This window comes from Ranitomeya variabilis, chromosome 2 (genome assembly GCF_051348905.1).
Source record: "Ranitomeya variabilis isolate aRanVar5 chromosome 2, aRanVar5.hap1, whole genome shotgun sequence".
Classification (NCBI taxonomy): domain Eukaryota; kingdom Metazoa; phylum Chordata; class Amphibia; order Anura; family Dendrobatidae; genus Ranitomeya; species Ranitomeya variabilis.
In genome coordinates, this window is record NC_135233.1 from 1,073,717,276 (window position 1) to 1,073,739,678 (window position 22,403).

The window sequence follows — 22,403 nt, forward strand, 5'->3', positions numbered from 1 at the left end:
AGCTTTTTTTCACAAAACAATTACTTCAGATCCAGATTTTTCTATTTTAACAATGGCAACAGGAAAATTTGTTGCGTAATTTCTCCCGAGCATGCCGATACCCGATATGAGGGAGAAAACTACTGTTTGGGCACACGGCAGAGCTCAGAATGGAAGGAGCAGCATTTGACTTTTTGAGCGTAAAATTTCCTTTATCAATTGGTGGATGCCATGTCACATTTGGAGAGCCTCTGATGTGACTAAACAGTGAAAATCTCCCACTCATCACACCATTTTGGAAACTAGACCCCTCACGGAACTGATCTAGATGTGTGGTGAGCACATTGAACCTTCAGGGGCTTCACAGACATTTATAACGTTAAGCAGTAAAAATAAAAAAAACTAATTTTACCCACAAATATGTTTTAAGCACAAAATATTGCATGTTTATAAGGATAAATAAAATTTTTCCTTTTTCTGCACTTCCGGATGACAATGATAGTTTGAGATAATTTTCTCAGTAACAAATTTATTAGGACACTTTAATAAGAACAAAACAATGCATTTCAGTCCACAATGGCCTTCATCAGGTATAATATGTTTCTTCAAAAAATTTTAAAAGAAAGTTGTCATTATAGACTGGTGACTCCTGACTAGTGTTGAGCGATACCTTCCGATATTCAAAAGTATCGGTATCAGTTTGGATCAGCTGATATCCAAAAAATATCGGATATTGCCGATACCGATACCCGATACCAATACAAGTCAATGGGACACAAATATCGGAAGCTATCCTGGATGGTTCCCAGGGTCTGAAGGAGAGGAAACTCTCCTTCAGGCCCTGGGATCCATATTCATGTAGAAAATAAAGAAAAAAAATAAAAAATATGGATATACTCAACCCTCCGACGGCCCCCAGCTCTCAGCGGTGCAACCGGCAGCCTCCGTTCCTAAGAATGCAGTGAGTGAAGGACCTTCAATGACGTCACAGTCACATGAGCGGTCACGCGACCAATCACAAGACCGTGACATCACAGGTCCTACACTCACTGCATTCTTAGGAACGGGGGGGGGGGCGTCGGAGGGGTGAGTATATCCATATATTTTATTTTTTACATGAATATGGATCCCAGGGCCTGAAGGAGAGTCTCCTTCTCGCACACGCCTGGGAACTTATAGGAACTTCCGATTCCGATTTCCGATATCACAAAAATATTGGAACTCGGTATCAGAATTCCGATACAGCGAATATCGGCCGATACCCGATATTTGCAGTATCGGAAAGCTCAACACTACTCCTGACACATAGCAAGGGTGGGCCTCAATTAAGATTAACACCCCTCCCCAATTGGGTCAGTGTGATCTTGAACCAATCTTAATATATCAGAATGATATAATGGCATATATATAACATGAAAAAACCATAAAAATATGTATGAAATACAAATCCTGTAATCCTATGCATATATACACTCACCGGCCACTTTATTAGGTACACCATGGTAGTAATGGGTTGGACCCCCTTTTGCCTTCAGAACTGCCTCAATTCTTCGTGGCATAGATTCAACAAGGTGCTGTAAGCATTCCTCAGAGATTTTGGTCCATATTGACATGATGGCATCACACAGTTGCCGCAGATTTGTCGGCTGCACATCCCAAAGATGCTCCATACAAGGCAGGATGGATCCATGCTTTCATGTTGTTTACGCCAAATTCTGACCCTACCATCCGAATGTCGCAGCAGAAATCGAGACTCATCAGACCAAGCAACGTTTTTCCAATCTTCTACTGTCCAATTTCGATGAGCTTGTACAAATTGTAGCCTCAGTTTCCTGTTCTTAGCTGAAAGGAGTGGTACCCGGTGTGGTCTTCTGCTGCTGTAGCCCATCTGCCTCAAAGTTCGATGCACTGTGCGTTCAGAGATGCTCTTAGGCCTACCTTGGTTGTAACGGGTGGCGATTTGAGTCACTGTTGCCTTTCTATCAGCTCGAACCAGTCTGCCCATTCTCCTCTGACCTCTGGCATCAACAAGGCATTTCCGCCCACAGAACTGCCGCTCACTGGATTTTTTTTCTTTTTCGGACCATTCTCTGTAAACCCTAGAGATGGTTGTGCGTGAAAATCCGAGTAGATCAGCAGTTTCTGAAATACTCAGACCAGCCCTTCTGGCACCAACAACCATGCCACGTTCAAAGGCACTCAAATCACCTTTCTTCCCCATACTGATGCTCGGTTTGAACTGCAGGAGATTGTCTTGACCATGTCTACATGCCTAAATGCACTGAGTTGCCGCCATGTGATTGGCTGATTAGAAATTAAGTGTTAACAAGAAGTTGGACAGGTGTACCTAATAAAGTGGCCAGTGAGTGTATTTATAAAACAATTATATTACATGTCGTCTTGGCAAAAAATTAAAAAGTTTGGAAAGGAGAGAAAAAAACAAGAATTATTTTTTTCATCTTTCATTCACCCCTTCTCCCTCTCCCTCCTATCTCCTCTCTCAATTAAAAATCTCTACACATTTTTCACTGTTTCATTGAAGGCCGTCAGGATATAAGGTTTTCAACCGGAAAATCCAGTAGGACTCTTTTCTATTTAATTTCTGGATCCTGTTTGTGTCATTCTGTGGTATTTGTTCCACAGGAGTTACCTTTATGTCAATTTGTGGTGATGTTTAACCCCTTTGTGCCATCAGACTGAATAGTACGTCTGATGGCAGAACTCCCACTTTATGTGGGCTCCGGCGGTAAGCCTGTATAAAAGCCTGGACATGTCAGCTATTTTGGCATCCTAACTAATTGAGGCACACCCCTGCTATGTGTCAGGAGTCACTAGTCTATAAAGACAACTTTCTTTTAAAAATTTTTTAAAAGCACATATTATACCTGATAAGGGCTGTTGTGGGTTGAAGCGCATTGTTTTTTTCTTATTAAAGTGTCCTAATAAATTTGTTACTGAGCAAATTATCTCAACGTCAAACTATCCTTGCCTTCCGGAAGCGCAGAGAAAGTAAAATTTTTATTTACCATTATATTCAAATGCAAACCTTGAATCAAGGCTGGCATGGTCCCTGCAATTGTGCTGCAGACCAGAAGATTACAAGGAGAAGATCCATCACGCGGATCATTTGCGTGTACATACAAGACATTCAAAGGGTGAGTGCAACAATTTATATCTTCTTGCAGTGAATATACACCTACACTTCGACTCTGCGCCCCGTGTCTCCCCTTTTATATTTCTTTTTGATATCCTTGTGCATATTCATAAGGGTAACAAGAGAATTTGCATCATACATTTTGTTGTGCAATTTCTCCCGAGTTTGCTGATACCCCACATGAGGGAGAAAACTACCGTTTGGGTGCACGGCAGGGCTCTGAAATTAAGTAGAGTCATTTGACTTTATGAATGTAAGATTTCATGGAATCATTAGCAGACATCATGTCCCATTTGGAGAGCCCCTGATGTGTCTAAACAGTGGAAACCCCCCCAAAATGACCACATTTTGGAAACTAGACATATCAAGGAATATATTTAGATGCGTGGTGAGCACCTTGATCGCCAAGGTGCTTCACAGAAATTTATAACGTTGAGCCGTGAAAATAATAAAATCACATATTCCTCCCAAAAATGTTATTTTAGCTCCAAATTTTGCATTCTCATAAGGGTAACAGGAGAAATTGCACCATACAATTTGTAGTGCAGTTTCTAGAAAATGTAGGGGAGAAAACAAGGGGATCTGCTACATTGGATCTAATCCTTATAAACAGGGAGGAAATGGTTGAGGAGGTAAGAGTGACTGGGATCCTTGGAGGTAGCAACCATGCTTTTTAGAATTTTGGATAACTAGAGGAGGAAGACATGTGAAGACTCAGACTTCAAGGTTAGAATTCAGAAAGGCAGATTTTAATGGACTCAGAAAGAGAATCAGAGGGATTCAATGGCTGAATATTCTTAAGGACAAAAATGTCGAGGAGGGATGGGAAATCTTGAAAAATGAGATTTTCAAAGATCAATCATTAACAATTCCAAAAAGAGGGAAGAATTGTCTATCAAATGGAAAGAGGGAGGCATATCTAAAGAAGAATACAATGCTGTCTGCAGAACCTGCAGGGCATGAATAAGATTATCTAAAGCTGAAAATGAATTCAGGCTTGCAAGTGATGTCAAAAGCAATAAAAAGGATTTTGAGGATATGTCAAAAGTAAAAGAAAAGTTAAAGATGCTGTAGGATTTTTACAGGATGAAAATGATGAAATGGTAAGAAAGGATGTTGAGAAGACCGAACTTTTAAATTCCTATTTTGCATCTGTTTGTTAAATGTAACATCAACTGATCTTCACTGTCCTATTAAAGGAATAGAAGAATCCAGGATATCTATAAACAGAAAGATAGTGAGGAAACACTTAGCTAACATAAATTATTTCAAGTCCCCAGGTCCAGATGAATTACATCCCAAAGTACTGAAGGAGATAGCAGAAGAAATTTTTGAACCACTCTCCATAACCTCCTGTTCTCCAAGAATTTTCAAAGAAGTCCCAGAAGACTGGAGAAGAGCAAATGTTCCTATCTTCAAACATGCAAAGAAGCTGGACCCAGGGAACAATAGGACAGTGAGTCTGACTTCTTTACCAGGAAAGATCTTTGAACAAATTATTAAACAACATGTATGTAAGTACCTGTATAAGAATGAAGTGATTAACCAGAGTCAGCATGGGTTTGTAACTAATAAGTCATGTAAGACTAACTTAATTTCCTTCTATGACAGAATCACTGATTGTGTGGATCAGGGAAATGCTGTAGATATAGTATATCTTGACTTCAGCAAAGCATTTGACAAAGTATCTCACTCCATGATAATTGATAAAATGACTAAGTATGTAATGTAGAAGGCAACTGTAAGGTGGATTCATAGCTGGCTTAGTGATCGAACCCAAAGAGTGGTCGTAAATGGCAGCACATCCAGTTAGATGAATGTCTCAAGTGGGGTACCACAGAGTTCTGTCCTGGGCCCTGTATTGTTCAACATCTTTCTCAATGATTTGCTGATGACACAAAGCTAGAAGGCATAGCTAATACTAGAAAAGAGAGAGAAAGGATTCAAAAAGATATAAACTGGAGCAGTGGGCAGCAACTAACAGAATGTTTTTTAACAAGGAAAAATGCAAAGTACTATATCTGGGCAATAAAAATGAAGAAAGCATATACAGAATGGGAGGAATAGGGCTAACAAACAGCACATGTGAAAAAGACTTGGGTATACTAATAGATCATAAACTGAACATGAGTCAACAGAGTGATGCAGCAGCAAAAAAGGCAAATGTAATTCTGGGATGCATTAACAGAAGCATACAGTCTAGATCACTCAAAGTCATTATTGCCCTCTACTCCTCTTTGGTCAGACCTCATCTGCTATACTGGTATCAACTTATGTTTATGAGCTTAGCTACCTTGTTGTCTGTGTCTGCATGTGCTCAGGGTCAGCTGTATAGCCACTAGAATTCCGGCACCTCCAGAGAGGAGTTTGTGTGTGTGAATTTAGGGCTGGCGTATAGCCACTAGAATTTCGGCACCTACGGAGAGGAGTTGTTTGTGTGCTGACGCTGACTGTATGACCACAGTATGCTACCTGCTCTGTTAGTGAGCTGTGATCCTCTGTGAGGTTAACAGGGCACATCTTTATCCTAATCCCGGTGACTCTGTGAAGCAACAGAGTTCGCTCCTATACAGACCGAGTGACGGAACCCGTGTCTATTCAGGTGTTGTACCGCCATATAGTGCCACCATTTACTAGCAGCAGGTTTCGCTCCTGCACGATGGACCCCGGGCTGCGAAAAGCACCTATATTATCTCAATATTTACTCGGTGTGTTCCGCCAGCCCTAACAGTATACTAGCGCCAGGGTGTGGCTAGTAATGGCGGACGAACAGTGACTGCAGCAATTCGCCAGCAGCTGAAAGGCAGGTTGGTGGCTCTCAAGTGTGCAACCTCAGCTGTGGATGTTACCGCAGTAGCTGTTCAGACTGCTAGCGTGGCTGCAGCAAGTATGTCCACTGCCACCCCTGTTCTGACCTTATCCCACCTTCCACTGCCTGATAAATACTCTGGTGATTGCAAGTCATGTAGGGGATTCGTGAGCCAGTGTGCAATGCACCTAGAGCTCCTGGCAGCATGTTTTCCCACAGAGTGGGCAAAGGTGGGATTCATTATTTCCCTTTTGTCGGACCGGGCGTCGGAGTGGGCTACCCCGTTGTGGGAGCGCGATGATCATGTGGTGCAGAGGGCTCCATTGTTTCTGAGCACTCTGAAACAAGTCTTTTTAGGACCTGGAGTCACCCATGATACAGCGCTATAACTGCTGGCTTTGACCCAGGGCTCATCCATGGTCAGCGATTTTGCCATCCACTTCCGGACTTTAGCATCTGAGCTGCAGTGGCCGAATAAAGCCCTCATCCCTATATTTTGGAGGGGGCTGGCTGACAATGTGAAGGATGCTTTGGCCACCAGGAAGATTCCCGCCACACTGGAGGAGCTAATAACTGTATCTACTCGCATTGACCTCCATTTTAACGAGTGACGGTTAGAGCGAGTCCAGTGTAGGCAGAGGTTTCGGTTGGCTCCCACCTTCGCCATACCTTTGGAATCTCTGGTCTGGGCGTCCGAGTCACATGAGGCCATGGAGGTGTCACGAGCGGGATCTAAGTCCTGGACCACTCGTGCACTCAAGGTCTGTCATGTTTTCTGGCAGTCAGGACATCTTGCCTCCAGATGTTCCCAGCAGTCGGGAAACAGTCAGCGTCTAGTGGTAGGAGGAGGAGGTACACTAGGAACAGCGATGTTTTCCTCCAAACTGTCCTTCAAGGGGACTATTACCATAGGCCCATCCACTCTTACAGTCAAGCTTTTCATGGATTCAGGGGCGGAGGGGAATTTTATGTCCTCTGCCTTCACTCAATGCAATGCAATACTCCTGGTGATGCTCGCCAAGCCGGTGACTGTACGAGTGGTGAATGGGTCGACACTGCCCTCACAAATAACACACCAGACCATCTCATTTTCATTATCAATGTCCCATCCCATCAGGAGATAATTTCCCTTCTTGTCATTACCGAGGGAATAGACGAGACTCTGCTAGGGATACCCTGGTTAAGTTATTACTCCCCTCATATAGAGTGGTCCTCAGAAAGAATTTTGGGATGGAGTGAATCTTTTGAGGGTAGATGTCTGAGGGAGTGTGTTCAGGTTGCTACTACTGAAATACCCACAGATCTTTCCTCTCTCCCCAAGCACTATTGGCCCAATGCGGACGTATTCTCCAAGAGGGCTGCGGAGACTAGTGTTGAGCGATACCGTCCGATACTTGAAAGTATTGGTATTGGATAGTATCGGCCGATACCCGAAAAGTATCGGATATCGCCGATACCGATACCCGATACCAATACAAGTCAATGGGACACCAAGTATCGGAAGGTATCCTGTATGGTTCCCAGGGTCTGAAGGAGAGGAAACTCTCCTTCAGGCCCTGGGATCCATATTAATGTGTAAAATAAAGAATAAAAATAAAAAATATTGACATACTCACCTCTCCGACGCAGCCTGGACCTTACCAATGTAACCGGCAGCTTCCGTTCCTAAGAATGAGCGCTTGAAAGCCCTTAGATAACGTCGCGGCCTGTGATTGGTCGCGTGAGCGGTCACGTGACCGCCACGCGACCAATCACAAGCCACGACGTCATCTAAGGTCTTTCAAGCGCTCATTCTTAGGAACGGAAGCTGCCGGTTACATCGGTAAGGTCCAGGCTGCGTCGGAGAGGTGAGTTTATCAATATTTTTTATTTTTATTCTTTATTTTACACATTAATATCGATCCCGATACCGATTCCCAATATCACAAAAGTATCGGATCTCAGTATCGGAATTCGATACCCGATACTTGCGGTATCGGAATGCTCAATACTAGCGGAGACCCTTCCACCCCACCGCCCCTATGACTGTCCTATTGACCTCTTGCTTGGTGCAGAGCCTCCCCGGGGTCGAGTCTATCCCCTGTCTCTCCCGGAGATGGAGGCGATGTCCCAATACATCCAGGAGAATCTGGCAAGAGGATTCATTAGAAGTCAGTGTCACCTACAGGGGCTGGGTTCTTCTTCGTGCAGAGGAAGAACAGAGAACTACGTACATGCATTGAATACAGGGGTCTTAATGCCATCACCGTTAACAACAAATACCTCTGATATTAGAGCTATTCGATAGGTTGCGGGGAGCAAGGGTATTTACTAAACGTGATCTGCGGGGTGCCTACAACCTGATTCGCATCCGTGAGGGGGACGAATGGAAGATGGCATTTAACATCAGGGGCGGGCACTATGAAAACCTGGTGATTCCCTTCGGGCTCTGTAATGCTCCTGCCGTTTTCTAAGACTTTGTGAATGATATCTTCCAGGATATGCTCTCCACCTTGGTTGTATTCTATCTGGATGATATTCTCATCTACTCTCCAGATATAGACTCCCACCAGAGGGATGTTTGCAAAGTCTTCGACCTCCTACAGGCAAACTCCCTCTACGCCATGTTGGAGAAGTGTGTGTTTGAGCAGGAGTCCTTGCCTTTCCTGGGCTATATCATCTCCACCCAGTGATTGGCTATGGATCCTGCCAATCTACAGGCTGTGATGGACTGGCAGGAACCCCATTCTCTCAAAGTGGTGCTGCGCTTTATGGGGTTCATTAATTACTATCGCCAGTTCACTCCCCACTTCTCAACTTTGGTAGGTCCCTTGGTTGCCCTCACCAAAAAGGGAGCAAATCCCAAATTGTGGTTGGGGGAGGTCTCCAAGGCCTTCCTCTCTATTAAGTTCCATTTTGCTAGCGCTCCCATTCTACATTGCCCCGATGTAGATAAACCTTTCATAATAGAGGTGGATGCCTCATCTTTCGGTGCTGGAGCAGTCCTATTCCAAAAGGATGCTCAAGGTCAGAAGCATCCTTGCTTCTTTTTCTCTAAGACCTTCACACCGGCAGAGAGGAATTATTCCATCAGGGACAAGGAGTTGCTAGCTATGAAATTGGCCTTCACGGAGTGGTGACACCTCTTGAGGGGGCTCGTTTTCCCTTCCAAGTCACAAAAATTTGGTTTACTTGCAGACTAACCAGCCACTAAATTCTCACCAGGCTAGATGGTCCTTGTTCTTCTCCCGTTTCCACTTCACTCTCCATTATCTGTCCGTGGAGAATAACATCCGTGCCGACGCTCTCTCCCATTCCGTAGTATCATCAGTGGAGGAGGAGCCTTGGTTAATTGTCCTTTCAGAGAGCCTGAGGACGGTGGCTCCAGTTTCTCTAGTGTCTGTGCCCCCGGGCAAGACTTTTGTGCCATCTAATTTGCGACCAGAGGTTCTCTCTTGGGCTCACTCGTCCAGGGTGGGTGGACACTTTGGGATGAAAAAGACATCTCAGCTTCTGGCAAGGACATACTGGTGGCCACATATGGCCCATGAGGTTGGAGACTATATTCGGGCATGTGTCTCCTGCGCCAAGAATAAGTCCCCTTGACAACGGCCAGCTGGGTTACTTTACCCCCTGCCGGTAGCAGACAAGCCCTGGGAGATGGTCGGGATGACCTTTGTGATGGGCTTACCCAAGTCCCACGGCTGCACCATTATTTGGGTAATCACCGACCATTTTTTCAAAATGGTGCACTTGGTGCCTCTTCCACGGTGACCTTCTGCATGCGTCTTGGCAGCATTATTTTTCCACCTACACGGTATGCCGGACAAAATTGTCAGTGACCAGGGCCCCCAGTTTTCGTCTCGGTTCTGGAGAGAGCTTTGTCGTCTACTCAGCATCGACCTGAATCTCTCTTCAGCATACCAACCCAAGATGAATGGATTGGTAGAGAGGGCCAACCAGACTCTGGTCACATATCTGCAACATTTTGTTTCAGCCAGGCAAGATGACTGGGCATCTTTGCTACCGTGGGTGGAGTTTGCTCTGAACAACGCCATAGCCGACTCCACTGGGCAGACCCCATTCCTCCTTAACTACAGCCAGCATCTGTGTGTCCCTGTGCCCATGCCCGTGTTGTCCACCGATTCAAGGGTGGCAGACTGGGCTGTGGAGGCACGTGACATTTGGGATCGCACACAGGATGCTATCCTGGCCTCCAAGGAGAGAATGAGGGTCTGCGCCGATGCACATCAGCGGTCCGCTCTGACCTTTGCTCCTCACGACTTAGTGTGGCTCTCCACCCGTAATATCAGGCTGCAAGTTGAGTCCACTAAGTTTGCACCTCGCTACTTGGGTCCTTTCAAGGTCCTGGAACAGGTTAACCCTGTGGTCTACCGTATGGCCCTTCCTCCATGCCTAGGTATCACCGACACCTTTCATGTGTCCTTTCTAAAGCCCATTCACATGTCCCGGTTTTCTGAGTCATCTGCCGGGACATCGGGTTCATCTATGGATGATTATAAGGTGAACTATATCTTCACCTGGGAGCCTGCTGAGCACATTTGGGCTCTGCAGCTCATTGCTGTCTTCGAACGTAGTGAGGTCCAAGGAGGGGGGCCCTAGGAGGGGGGTAATGTTAGGTGTCTAGTTACCGCTGTTGCACAGGGGGAATCTCGAACCACCTCCGCTGTGGTCTCCCATTCTTCTCTGGCCACAGTGGAGCCTGCTCAGTGGAGATGTCGGTCCCAGCGTCTGGCTCAGGCAAATACAGTGCGCTTGGTTACTGCTGATCTTCCATACTCAGCCATTGTAACCAGCACTGTTCTGTGGCGAGCAGATGCTCCTGGGATTAAGTCCTGCTTTTCCTCTACTGGGCATGCCCAAGGGAAGACCTCTCATTGGAGATCTGGAGTCACATGCTCAGGTCCTGAAGCAGTTCCTATTGGACCACTAGGAAGGTCCTGGAGAGCTTCCTTTATAAAAGGTTTGCATGTTTATGAGCTTAGCTACCTTGTGATCTGTGTCTGCATGTGCTCAGGGTCGGCTGTATAGCCACTAGAATTCCGGCACCTCCGGAGAGGAATTGTTTGTGTGCTGACGCTGACTGTATGACCACAGGATGCTACCTGGTCTTTTAGTGAGCTGTGATCCTCTGTGAGGTTAACAGGGCACAGAGTTATCCTAATCCTGCCGACTCTGTGAAGCAACAGAGTTTGCTCCTATACAAACTGAGTGACGGAACCCGTGTCTATTCAGACGTTGTACTGCCATATAGGTCCACCATTTACTAGCAGCAGGTTTCACTCCTGCACGGTGGACCCCAGGCTGCGAAACACACCTATATTATCTCAATATTTACTTGGTGCATTCTGCCGGCCCTAACACATGTCTACTTTACATCAGCACAATTTTGGAACCAAAATAATTTTTGTTAGGGAGTTATAAGGGTTAAAATTTGACCAATAATTTCTCATTTTTACAACACAATTTATTTTTAGTGATCACATCACATTTCACGTTACTTTGAGACTTTGAGGGGTCTATATGATAGAAAATACCCAAGTGTGACACCATTCTAAAAACTTTACCCCTCAAGGTGCTCAAAATTATATTCAAGAAGTTTATTAACCCTTCAGGTGTTTCACAGGAATTTTTGGAATGTTTAATAAAAAATGAACATATAATTGTTTTTCACAAAAATTTTATTTCAGATCCAATATGTTTTATTTTACCAACAGGAGAAATTGGACATCAAAAGTTGTTGTACAATTTGTCCTGAGTATGCATATACCACATATGTTTGGAGGCATCACAGAACTCGGAAGGGAAGGAGCGTCGTTTTACTTTTCGACGCAAAATTGACTGGAATTGAGATAGTAAGCCATGTCGCGTTTAGAGAGCCCCTGATGTGCCTAAACAGTGAAACACCCCACAAGTGACACCATTTTGAAAATTAGACTCCCTAAGGAACTTATCTAGATGTGTGGTGAGCACTTTGAACCCCCAAATGCTTCACAGAAGTTTATAACATAGAGCAGTAAAAATAAAAAATCATATTTTTTCTCAAAAATTATTTTGCACCCAATTTTTTATTTTCCCAAGGGTAACAGGATAAATTGGACATCAAAAGTTATTGTGCAATTTGTCGTGAGTATGATGATACCCCATATGTGGGGGTAAACCACTGTTTAGGCGCATGGCAGAGCTCGGAAGGGAAGGAGCGCCATTTGACTTTTTAATGCAAAATTGACTGGAATTGAGATAGGATGCCATGTCGCGTTTGGAGAGCCCCTGATGTGCCTGAACAGTAGAAACCCCCCACAAGTGACCCCATATTGGAAACTAGACCCCCTAAGGAACTTATCTAGATGTGTTGTGAGAACTTTGAACCTCCAAGTGTTTCACTACAGTTTATAACGCAGAGCGATGAAAAAAAATCTTTTTTTTTCCACAAAAATTATTTTTGTGCCCCAAATTTTGTATTTTTCCAAAGGTAATAGGAGAAATTGGACCCCAAAAGTTGTTGTCCAATTTGTCCTGAGTACGCCAATACTCTATTTGTGGGGGGGAACCACTGTTTTGGTGCATGGCAGAGCTCAGAAGGGAAGGAGCGCCATTTGGAATGCAGACTTAGATGGAATGGTCTGCGGGCGTCACATTGCGTTTGCAGAGCCCCTGATGTACCTAAACAGTAGAAACCCCCACAAATGACCCCATATTAGAGGCCCCAAAGGAACGTATCTATATGTGCTGTGAGAACTTTGAACCTACAAGTGTTTCACTACAGTTTATAACGCAGAGCCGTGAAAAGAAAAAATCTTTTTTATGTTGGGGTAAACCCCTGTTTGAGCATACGGGAGAGCTCGGAAGGGAAGGAGCACTGTTTTACATGACATTTTTTGATCTCTGTTTATTCCGATTTTCATTAGGCAGAATGAGTTAAAAACAGCAATTTATGAATTTCTTTTGGGGGGCATTTATACCGTTCCGCTTTTAGTAAAATTGATAAAGCAGTTTTATTCTTGGGTCAGTGCGATTACAGCGATACCTCATTTATATCATTTTTTTATGTTTTGGCGCTTTTATACAATAAAAATTATTTTATATAAAAAATAATTAGTTTTGCATCACTTTATTCTGAGGACTATAACTTTTTCGCTGAGGGGTGGCTCATTTTTTGCAAGAGAAGATGACGTTTTTCAGCGGTACCATGGTTATTTATATCCGTCTTTTTGATCGCGTGTTATACCACTTTTTGTGCGGCGGTATGATGATAAAGCATTTTTTTTGCCTCGTTTTTTTATGGTGTTCACTGAAGGGGTTAACTAGTGGGACAGTTTTATAGGCCGGGTCTTTACGGACGTGGTGATATTAAATATGTGCACTTTTATTGTTTTTTTCTTATTTACATAAAGAAATGTATTTATTGGAACAACATTTTTTTTTTCTTTATTTAGGAATTTTTTTTAATTAATTTTTTACACATGTTAATTTTTTTATTTTTTACTTTTTTATTTTGTCCCAGGGTGGGACATCATTGTATAGTGTCAGATCGCTCATCTGACACTTTGCAAAGCACTTTGTCAGATCAGCAATCTGACAGGCAGTGCAGGAGGCTTGGTGACGCAGGCGCTTGCAAGCCACCTCCCTCCTAGGCCAGGAAGGCCCCTTGCGGCCATCTTGGATCTGGGGTTGCAGGAAGGAGGACGGAGGAGACACTCAGAACAACGCAATCACATTGCATTGTTCCGAGGGTCTCAGAGAAGCACGCAGGGAACCCCCTCCCTGCGTGATGCTTCCCTATGCCCCTGGAACGCTGATATCATGTTTGAACACAGTGTTCCAGTGGTTAAAGTGCCAGGAGCAGTTAATGACTGCTCCTGGCACATAGTGCCGGATGTCAGCTGTAATAATCAGTTGACACCCGGCGGCGATCAGCTGCGCTCCCCCCATGAGCGTGGCTGATCGCCTATGATGTACTAATCAATCCCTGGGAATTAAGTCCCAGGTCACCTCGATGGGATAGTGCGTCAGATGGCAGAAAGGGATTAATAGCTGTCTTCAAATATCTCAAGGGCTGTATCATTGTAGAAGGATCATCTTTATTCTCATTTGCACAAGGAAAGACTAGAAGCAATGGATGAAACTGAATGGGAGGAAACACAGATTAGATGTTAGAAAAAACTTTTTGACAGTTAGGGTGATCAATGAGTGGAACAGGCTGCCACGAGAGGTGGTGAGTTCTCCTTCCATGGAAGTCTCAAACAGAGGCTGGACCGACTTCTGTCTGGGATGGTTTAGTGAATCCTGCTTTATGCAGGGGGTTGGACCAGATGACCCAGTTGGTCCCTTCCAACTCTACCACTTTATGATTCTATGATTCTCTTGGGTACGCCTATACTCCATATTTGGGGGAATACTATTTTTGAGGCACACTGCAAAGCTCAGAAGAGAAGAGGTGCCATATTGTAGTTCAGATTTTGATGGAATGGTTTGAGGGTGCCATGGCACATTGGCAGAGCCACTGAGGTGCCAGCACAACAGAAACCCCCAATATGTGAACTCATTTTACAAACTACACTCCCCAATGAATTCATCTAGTGGTGCAGTGATCATATTAACACCACATGTGCCTCACAGAATTTTATACCACAGAGCGGTGAAGAAAGAATAAATTACATTTTTACCACTAAAATGTTGTTTTCCTAGAACAGTTTGCATATCTATATACAGAGCCTCTAATTGCTAGAAGAGCAGAATCCCCCCTCAAGTGACCCCGTTTGGGAAACTATACCCCCTGGGAATTTATCTACAGGTATAGTGATGATTTTGGCTTCATGGATATTTTCCAGAAACAAGCAGCAATGAATGTTGCCAAGTAAACATAGCAAACTGCTGTTTTAGTGACCAGTGTGCTGTAGTGACCAGTACTTTGCAGTCACCAGTACGTTATGTCCAGCCTGTGCTTCTGGAGACACACACCTGTAAGTTAGCCGGGCTCTTATCACTTCAGAAATGCCAAACGTGGACAATATATGTGCTTTAGTCACACTGTGGGGCTCAGAAGGGAGGGAGGTATTTGGATTTGGGAGCGCAGAATTTGCTGAATTTCTTTTGGTAGGCGAGGAGCCATTTCGCTTTTCCAGAGCCTTTGTGCTACAAATAACATGGAAGCCCCTTATAGTTACATTTACAGATCACAGATCTGAGTGAGGACTTGCTTTTTTGTGGATGGAGTTGAAGCTTTCATTGGGAATAGTGTACATAATGTTTGGGATCATATTTATCCGGCGCTCTACGCTGACACTTACTTTGGGATTTCCATCTAAATATCTGAGTGACGTGATTCAGATGAAACCCCAAGGTATTCATTCATTATAATGAGGCAGCAAAGTTAGGGTATGTTTCCATGTGGCGGATTGGACGCTGCGTACAGGTCAGACGGCGTCCACAGTTCCATCTGAATCATGTATTTCAGAGATTTACACGGAAATCCCGTTGCATGTGCGCTAAGCCTTCCTGCGATCTTTGGGAAGTAGAATGAAAAACTCAACAACAGGTGAAGAATTGGTTTTACTTATCTTTTATGCCGTTCCTCGTGTGGTAGAAGTGTTTAGGCGACTTTATTCTTCGTGTCGGTGTGATTACAGCGATATCAGATTTATCTTGGGTTTTTATGTTTTGCAGCTGTCACACATTAAAAGACACTTTTTATTGCAAAAAAATAGTTTTTGCTTCATCTCATTTCATAAGCTATGATTTTTCCATATTTTTGTCCACAGAGTCATGTAAGGGCTTGTGTTTTTGCAGGACGAGTTGACATTTTTATTGGAGCGATTTACGGGCACTTTACTTTTTTATCGCTTTCTATTCCAATTTTTGGAAGGCACAAAGAACAAAAAGCAGCAAAATTGATAAGGCAGCTTTGTTTTTAGGGTTAGTACGATTACAGCGATACCACATTTATATTATTTTTTATGATTTGGCGCTTTTACACAATACAAACCATTTCATAGAAAAAATCATTATTTCGGCATCGCTTCATTCTGAGACTTATAACTTTTTTATTTTTCTGCTGATGGAGCTGTATGATGCCTTATTTTTTGCTGGACAAGATGACGTTTTCAGCGGTACCATGTTTATTTATATCCGTCTTTTTATAGCCTTTTTTTCCACTTTTATTCAGTGGTATGATGATGAAGCATTGCTTTTTGCCTTGTTTTTATGTAATTTTTTATCTTGTTCAATAAAGGGGTTAAGTAGAGAGGCAGTTTTATAGGTCGTGTTTTTTGCAGATGTGGCAATACCAAATATGTGTGCTTTTATTGTTGATATATTTTTTCTTACAAATATTTCTATATAGATACAATATCTTTTGTTTTTGTTATTATTTTTTTTATATTTTTTAAAAGTATTTTTACAATTATTTGAAAAAACATTTTTTTACTTTTCTTTATTTTTTTTTACTTTGTCCTAATATGTGACTATTATTTTTTGCAGGCTGATCTCTTGTACAGCATGGGGATGCAGCAGCTGACTCTGCACTGACAGAGAAAGTTGCCGATCAAGCACTGCGCATGATCAGAAAGTTTCCTTGCTCTGGCGACCCGGATGTTGTCATGACAACATCAGGTCACCACCTCTTCCAGCTCCCAGAATGCTGCGATTTTTTTTTACCACAGCATTTAGGGGATTAAAGTGTCGGGAGTGGTGTGTGACTGCTCCTGGCACTTAGTTGCGGGTGTCAACTCTCAAAATCAGCTGACACCTGGCGACGATCACCCACACACAATCCGTGTGCACGGGTGATCGCCATGCAGTAATAATACGTCCCTGATCAGATAGGCCCAGGGCACAGGGACATATTATTATGACAAATGTCAGAAAGGGGTTAAAAACAGCCTTAGGCTGATGAGTGATGATATGAATTATGATTGATTATGAATTTCCACAAAAATTTGGTTATGCCAGAATCTGACAATTTGGGGATTTGATACATATGAATCAAAAAAAAGATTAGATTCTATTAAGGGTTAGGAAAAGGTTAAAATTATTAAAAACTTTTTCCCCTTTCATCCGTTCTGCCTGCTCCTATCTTTCACTCCGGTCTTCTTTTTTTTTTCCATGGGTGGTGTCTCCATTTCAGCTTCATATGTTCATATCATGATGTGCATCACTTCACACTTACCCTGTGACCATGTAAGACCATTCACAGTTATCACATTGGCCTCGGCGCTGGAATGCAGTGGCTTTTGTGACTGGTACAAAGAGGTTTGGAGATTTGGCAGAGGCGGCAGAACAAGTGAGGAAAGGAGAGTATAAAGATTTGTCTTTTCCCTGTCCTAACAGCAAACATGACAGTTTCAATTAGGAACAAACAATCTCCGAATATGCCAAATTTGAGTGAATTGGATCAAATAGACTTTCAAGAGATTTGCTCATCTCTAATAACCACTCAAGGCTAATAGGGTTCTGTTTTTAGTGGACCTTCAGAATTATCTCCTCTGATGGCTCATGACATAGTAAGTTCTTTTCTTGAAACTATACACAAACAAAATGTAATGGAGCTGTTCACCAACCTTTGTAAGATCTGAACTTTTGCACCAAAAAATCTGATTCTTCAGAAATCTTGTTTTCGATGGCTTCCTTGCCCATTCCAAAATCTCGAAGTGCTGACAGAGTAAACCGCCTCATTGCTCTCCAGTTATCATTGGAAGCAAAAAGAATTCCTGAGGACACATTATATAAGAAGGAAAGATGAGAGAAGGAAGATGGCAACCAATACTTTATATCTACTGGTTAAAGGGAATCTGTCATCTACTTTTTCGTATATAAGCTTCGGCCACAACCCTCAGTGGCTTATCTACAGCATTCTGTAATGCTGTAGATAAGCCCCGATATAACCTGGAAGATAAGAAAAACAAGTTATATTATACTCACCTGGGTGGTGGTCTGGTGCAGTCTGGTCCGATGGGCGTCGCGGTCCGGGTCCGGCGCCTCCCTTCTTCATGCGATGACATCCTTTTCCTTGCTTCTGTCATGGCTTCTGCGCAGGCATACTTTATCTTCCCTGGTGAGGACAGAGCAAAGTACTGCAGTGCGCAAGTATCGGGAAAGGTCTGAGGAGCCCAGCGCCTGGGCACTGCAGTAAATTACACTGCCCTTATCAGGGCAGAAAATGTATGCCTGCACAGGAGCAGTGACATAAGCAAGGAAGAGGACGTCATCACATGAAGATGGGAGGCGCTGGACCCGGACAGCAACGCCCATCGGACCGGAACGCACCGGACTGCCCCCCCCAGGTGAGTATAATATAACTTATTTTGTTCATAATGGCCTCAATTCTTCGAAGAGCTTTTGCCAGAATTCTGACATAAAAAAGGTATTAAAATTTCCAACTGCTTTGCAATCCCAAGCTTGTCCAAAAACGTTGTGACTTTTGCCTATTTCATGCTCATTTCGCCCAGCTCTAACAAACTGTCTGGAGCTTAGGTGGTATGGAGACATGAAGGCGATGGTAACCTGCTTGTCAAATTCATCATGATGCCAAATAGTGTGCCTCCATAAGATTATATAAAAATTTTCTTAATTGAGGTTCAACATGTAAAATAGGAGTTGATGTTACCATTTCAGAACCAAGACAGTATTATATTGTTGTTATCGATAGCTAGTCTTAGAGCATGTGAGAATGATAGCGGATCTCCAAAAGTGGACCCACTGGACCGCTACAGCGAACCTACCCAGAGCGAGTAGACCCAGAGAGCCACCCCCTATACAGGGAGCAGTAGGGGCAGGACCAAGGGAGACAACTGCTGCGGCAGCTCGCACCTACAGGAGATGGCGAAAAAGGGGTGACTGGGCTGAGGTAGAGGGAAAAAATGGCAGGAACAAAAGGAGAATGGAAGACAAGGACAGGAGAGGAAAGCTGACGGACAGCTGGGGAGACAAAGGCTAGGCAGCGAGGAAGATCCGGAGACACTGAGAGAGCGGAACTGTAAAGTAAAACAAAGGAGAGAGATCAGGTGAGGGAAACCAGACAAGGAGGAAAACACTAAAAGTAACAAGCTACAGGAGCTGACAGGAGGACGGATTGTCCGAAGGACGAGGGGCCAGTATCACATGTAATATACAAATGATCAGCAGGCACCGCTGGGAGGAAGAGGCAGGCAGATAAAGAAGGCGGTGACATACCTTCCAGTTCAGAGGCCTCCTAGAGCATAGTGCGGTGAAGCAAGAGCGGCAGGCATCAGCGAGGAACGAGTGCACACGAGCCGCAGAACCCAGTGCACGCGCGCGCCCGAGAAGAAGGAGGAGCCGGCCGTGTGAGAGGAGAAGCCTGGGAATGAGCAGGAACAGGCTGAGACGCCGCCGAGCGGTAAGTATGAGAGGTTACAAGCGGCGAGGTGAGCACGGAGCATGACAGAGCATAGATCTGGTGCCCACATCAGCTTGACTTTAGGGACCCACAATTTTAGTTGAAGATTTCCAGACCAGACAATCTTTATACAAAGGAAAGTAACTTGTAAAGCAAAATCAATCCATCCCCCAATCAGTGGTAATTTTATGAACATTACCGTGTCCTTTTGACAATTCATCAATCAATACCACTTTAGGTCTTCCTGAAAATTCATCTCCATGATTGACAAGGGCGTCTTTCACAGCCTCGTACCCACATATGACAATAACTTTCTCAACTCCTAATTGTAAGGTGTACACGGGTCCATACTTCTTAGATAGCTGAAAAATGAAATGAGCATTTTTTGTGTGAATTTTTTGATATTTCACCTTGTTTTTATGATGAACATAATCTAATAGTAGAGCAAAATTTATTACATATGTTTTCTGAATTTATCTTAATGAACTTTCACCTCTTGCTTTATGGGCTTATTTTACTTTTCTGTGCTTTTCCTATTTTCTCCTCTTCTCCAAGAGACATATCTTGAATGTGAAGATCACTGCGATTACATCAATCCCCCAAATATCATTTTTTTACATACATTTCAGTGGTTTAAAAAATGGTTTGTTACAATGTTATTATCCTCTCTTCAGGTTACATATTGGATTGCTCTAACCATGTAATTAACAGGATCATCAATTACCAATGGATACTCACCCATAGCATGCCTCTACTTTCCTAAAACCTGCATTAATTTCTGTTACCTTGACATTGCTGATGGCGCCTATTTTAATGGCAGCTAACCTAGTGATAATGAGTCATTGGTAGGAGATATGCCAAACTTATATCCAAGAAATTATTTTTTTAACCACTTGCTTATCTGAAAAAATGACTTTATATCAAAATCTGTGTCTGGCCTAAGTCTTTAAGTATCAGGATTTGAGGGTAAATAACCAATATTATTACTGCTATAGGGTGTGTCAATGGTAATATTGTAAGGGGGTACACAAACTGTTCCACAACCCTACCCCCTTGAAGTAGACTATAATGTTTTCTGCTGTGTATATGTGTCATTCTGCTATGTGTTATGTATGTAAGTGTAGTACCCCAAATTGGAAACTAGATGGGGCACATTAGTGCTCATAGTTATTTAAGAGGAGCTTAGATGGGGTTAAGAGGAGAAATTTTCCTATTGTAAGGGAGTAGGGGCCTGGGTGCCAATGAAGGGCGGATAGCTCAGCAACGTTAAAGCAAAATACCCAGCCATCCAGAGTCCGGATGGCCAGAAGCTCAGCTGAAGCAGCTGTGTGACAGCCGTGTGGAGCAGAAGCGAGAGAAGAGGTCCTAAACAGTATAGGGATGCAGGTCACTCATCATGTGGCAGATCATCAAATGGGCTGATGCCTACAGATCCGGGGCGAAACGGATGAGGGGACACCAAAGCGTAGTGAGTCTGGACAGGGAGGACACTGTGTTACTGCATGAGGTGGTACAACCCAGGCACGTACTGAGGGACATGAAAGAAGTTCAGGGAAAGTAGAGAATGTGGACTGTATAGAGCTCTATGCTGATGCTGTGTCTGAAAAGGGTGTGATGCGAAAAGAGGAAAGTAAAATTTTACGTTTTAAGTTTTAAATGAACTCTGTCTCTTTGTATGCAACAATGCCAGCAGTAGAACTTCAGCCAGCCCAATGGGACCCTGACGGTGCAGAAGGTGAATCAGAAGGTATGCTGCAGAGGGGACATTATATTAATTTAACGAGAGACCAGGGCTCATGTAAACCGACAGTCTCACTGCCCTCCCTCACAATGTCATAGACTATCATCCCAATTCATCATTGGCCCTTTGCTTAACCCTTTCACTCCTGGGCTATTTAAAAAAAATGTATTTTACTTTCCTTCTTCATAACATTTTACATTTTCCATCCTCATAGCCATATGAGGGCTTGTTATTTTAGTGGGACGAGTTGTACTTTTAAGTTACATAATTTATTTTATCAGGTAATGCACTGAAAAGAGGCCAAAAAATTCCAAGTGTGTTGAAATTACAAAAAAAGTGCAATTCCAAAACTGTTTTTTTTTTTTATTTACTACACAGTAAAACTTACCAAGCAATATGATTTTCCTGGTCAGTACATGTACACAGACACCAAACATGAGTATATACATTTTTTTTTCAGTGGCAAAAAAAAATTCACTTTTCACTTTTTGAGATCTCAAGCTGGATGAGGGCTTATTTTTTGCTCTCTGAGCTGACATTTTTCCTGATACCTTTTTGGCGTAGATATAATATTTTGATTCCCTCTTATTGAATTTACTGCAATGTTGCAGCAACCAAGAAACTTAATTCTAGTGTTTTGATTTTTTCCAGTGCACCATTTACTAATCAGATTAATTTATTTTATATTTTAATAACTCCAAATTTTATGAACGTGGTGATAACAAATATGTGTATGTTTTATTTTACATCGCTTTATTTTCAATGGGGTAGTTTTAACTTTTTAATTTTTTATTTTTTTCATAATTTTTTTAACTTTTAACTTTTTAATGCATTTGATAGTCTCCTTTGGGGACTTGAAGCTGCGATCATCTGATCTCATGTGCGATGAATATCACTGTGCTAGATGGAAGCCTGATGCTATCGCATCGTGAGGGTGGTGATGTTCTGATGGGGGCAGGCTTTGCAGCACTGGGAATTTTTCATCCCCAAGTGCTCACCCACCTATCCACTCTCTTTTTCCACTATGTGCTGAGTTCTTCTGTCTGTGCTCTCTTACAATCCTGCATAAAGGTTGATTATGGCCCCACAAGATGCTCCATAGAAACATGTGCCACATATGCTGCTGCGATAAAAAAAAATGACATACTCACCTATTGTCCTGAGCAGGCCCCCGGCACTTGCGGTATCCACCTGTCCCTGTTCCACCACCAGGCACCGCTCCGTCTTCTGCATCCTCTGCAATGACCGTTCAGGCAGAGGGCAGCGCGCACACTAAACACATCATCGCGCCCTCTGACCTGAACACCACAGCCAGAGGAAGCAGAAAATGGAGAAACGCCCGGTGGTGGAACAGGGACAGGTGAAT

At 43.3% G+C, this 22,403-nt stretch overlaps 1 protein-coding gene across 2 annotated transcripts in view; it reads right to left on the reverse strand.

Moving 5' to 3' along the window:
- Positions 1 to 22,403, reverse strand: part of LOC143808686 (cytochrome P450 2K1-like) — a 154,046-nt gene that overhangs the window by 111,537 nt on the left and 20,106 nt on the right. For both annotated transcript variants that reach the window (XR_013221996.1, XM_077291596.1), the window contains exons 3-4: positions 19,496 to 19,658; positions 17,501 to 17,650 (exon numbers count right to left, since the gene is read on the reverse strand). Coding sequence is in view for 1 of the 2 variants with exons in the window: in XM_077291596.1 (XP_077147711.1) it covers positions 17,501 to 17,650; positions 19,496 to 19,658 (313 nt within the window). In the remaining variant the exon portion in view is untranslated. The remainder of the gene's footprint in view (positions 1 to 17,500; positions 17,651 to 19,495; positions 19,659 to 22,403) is intronic.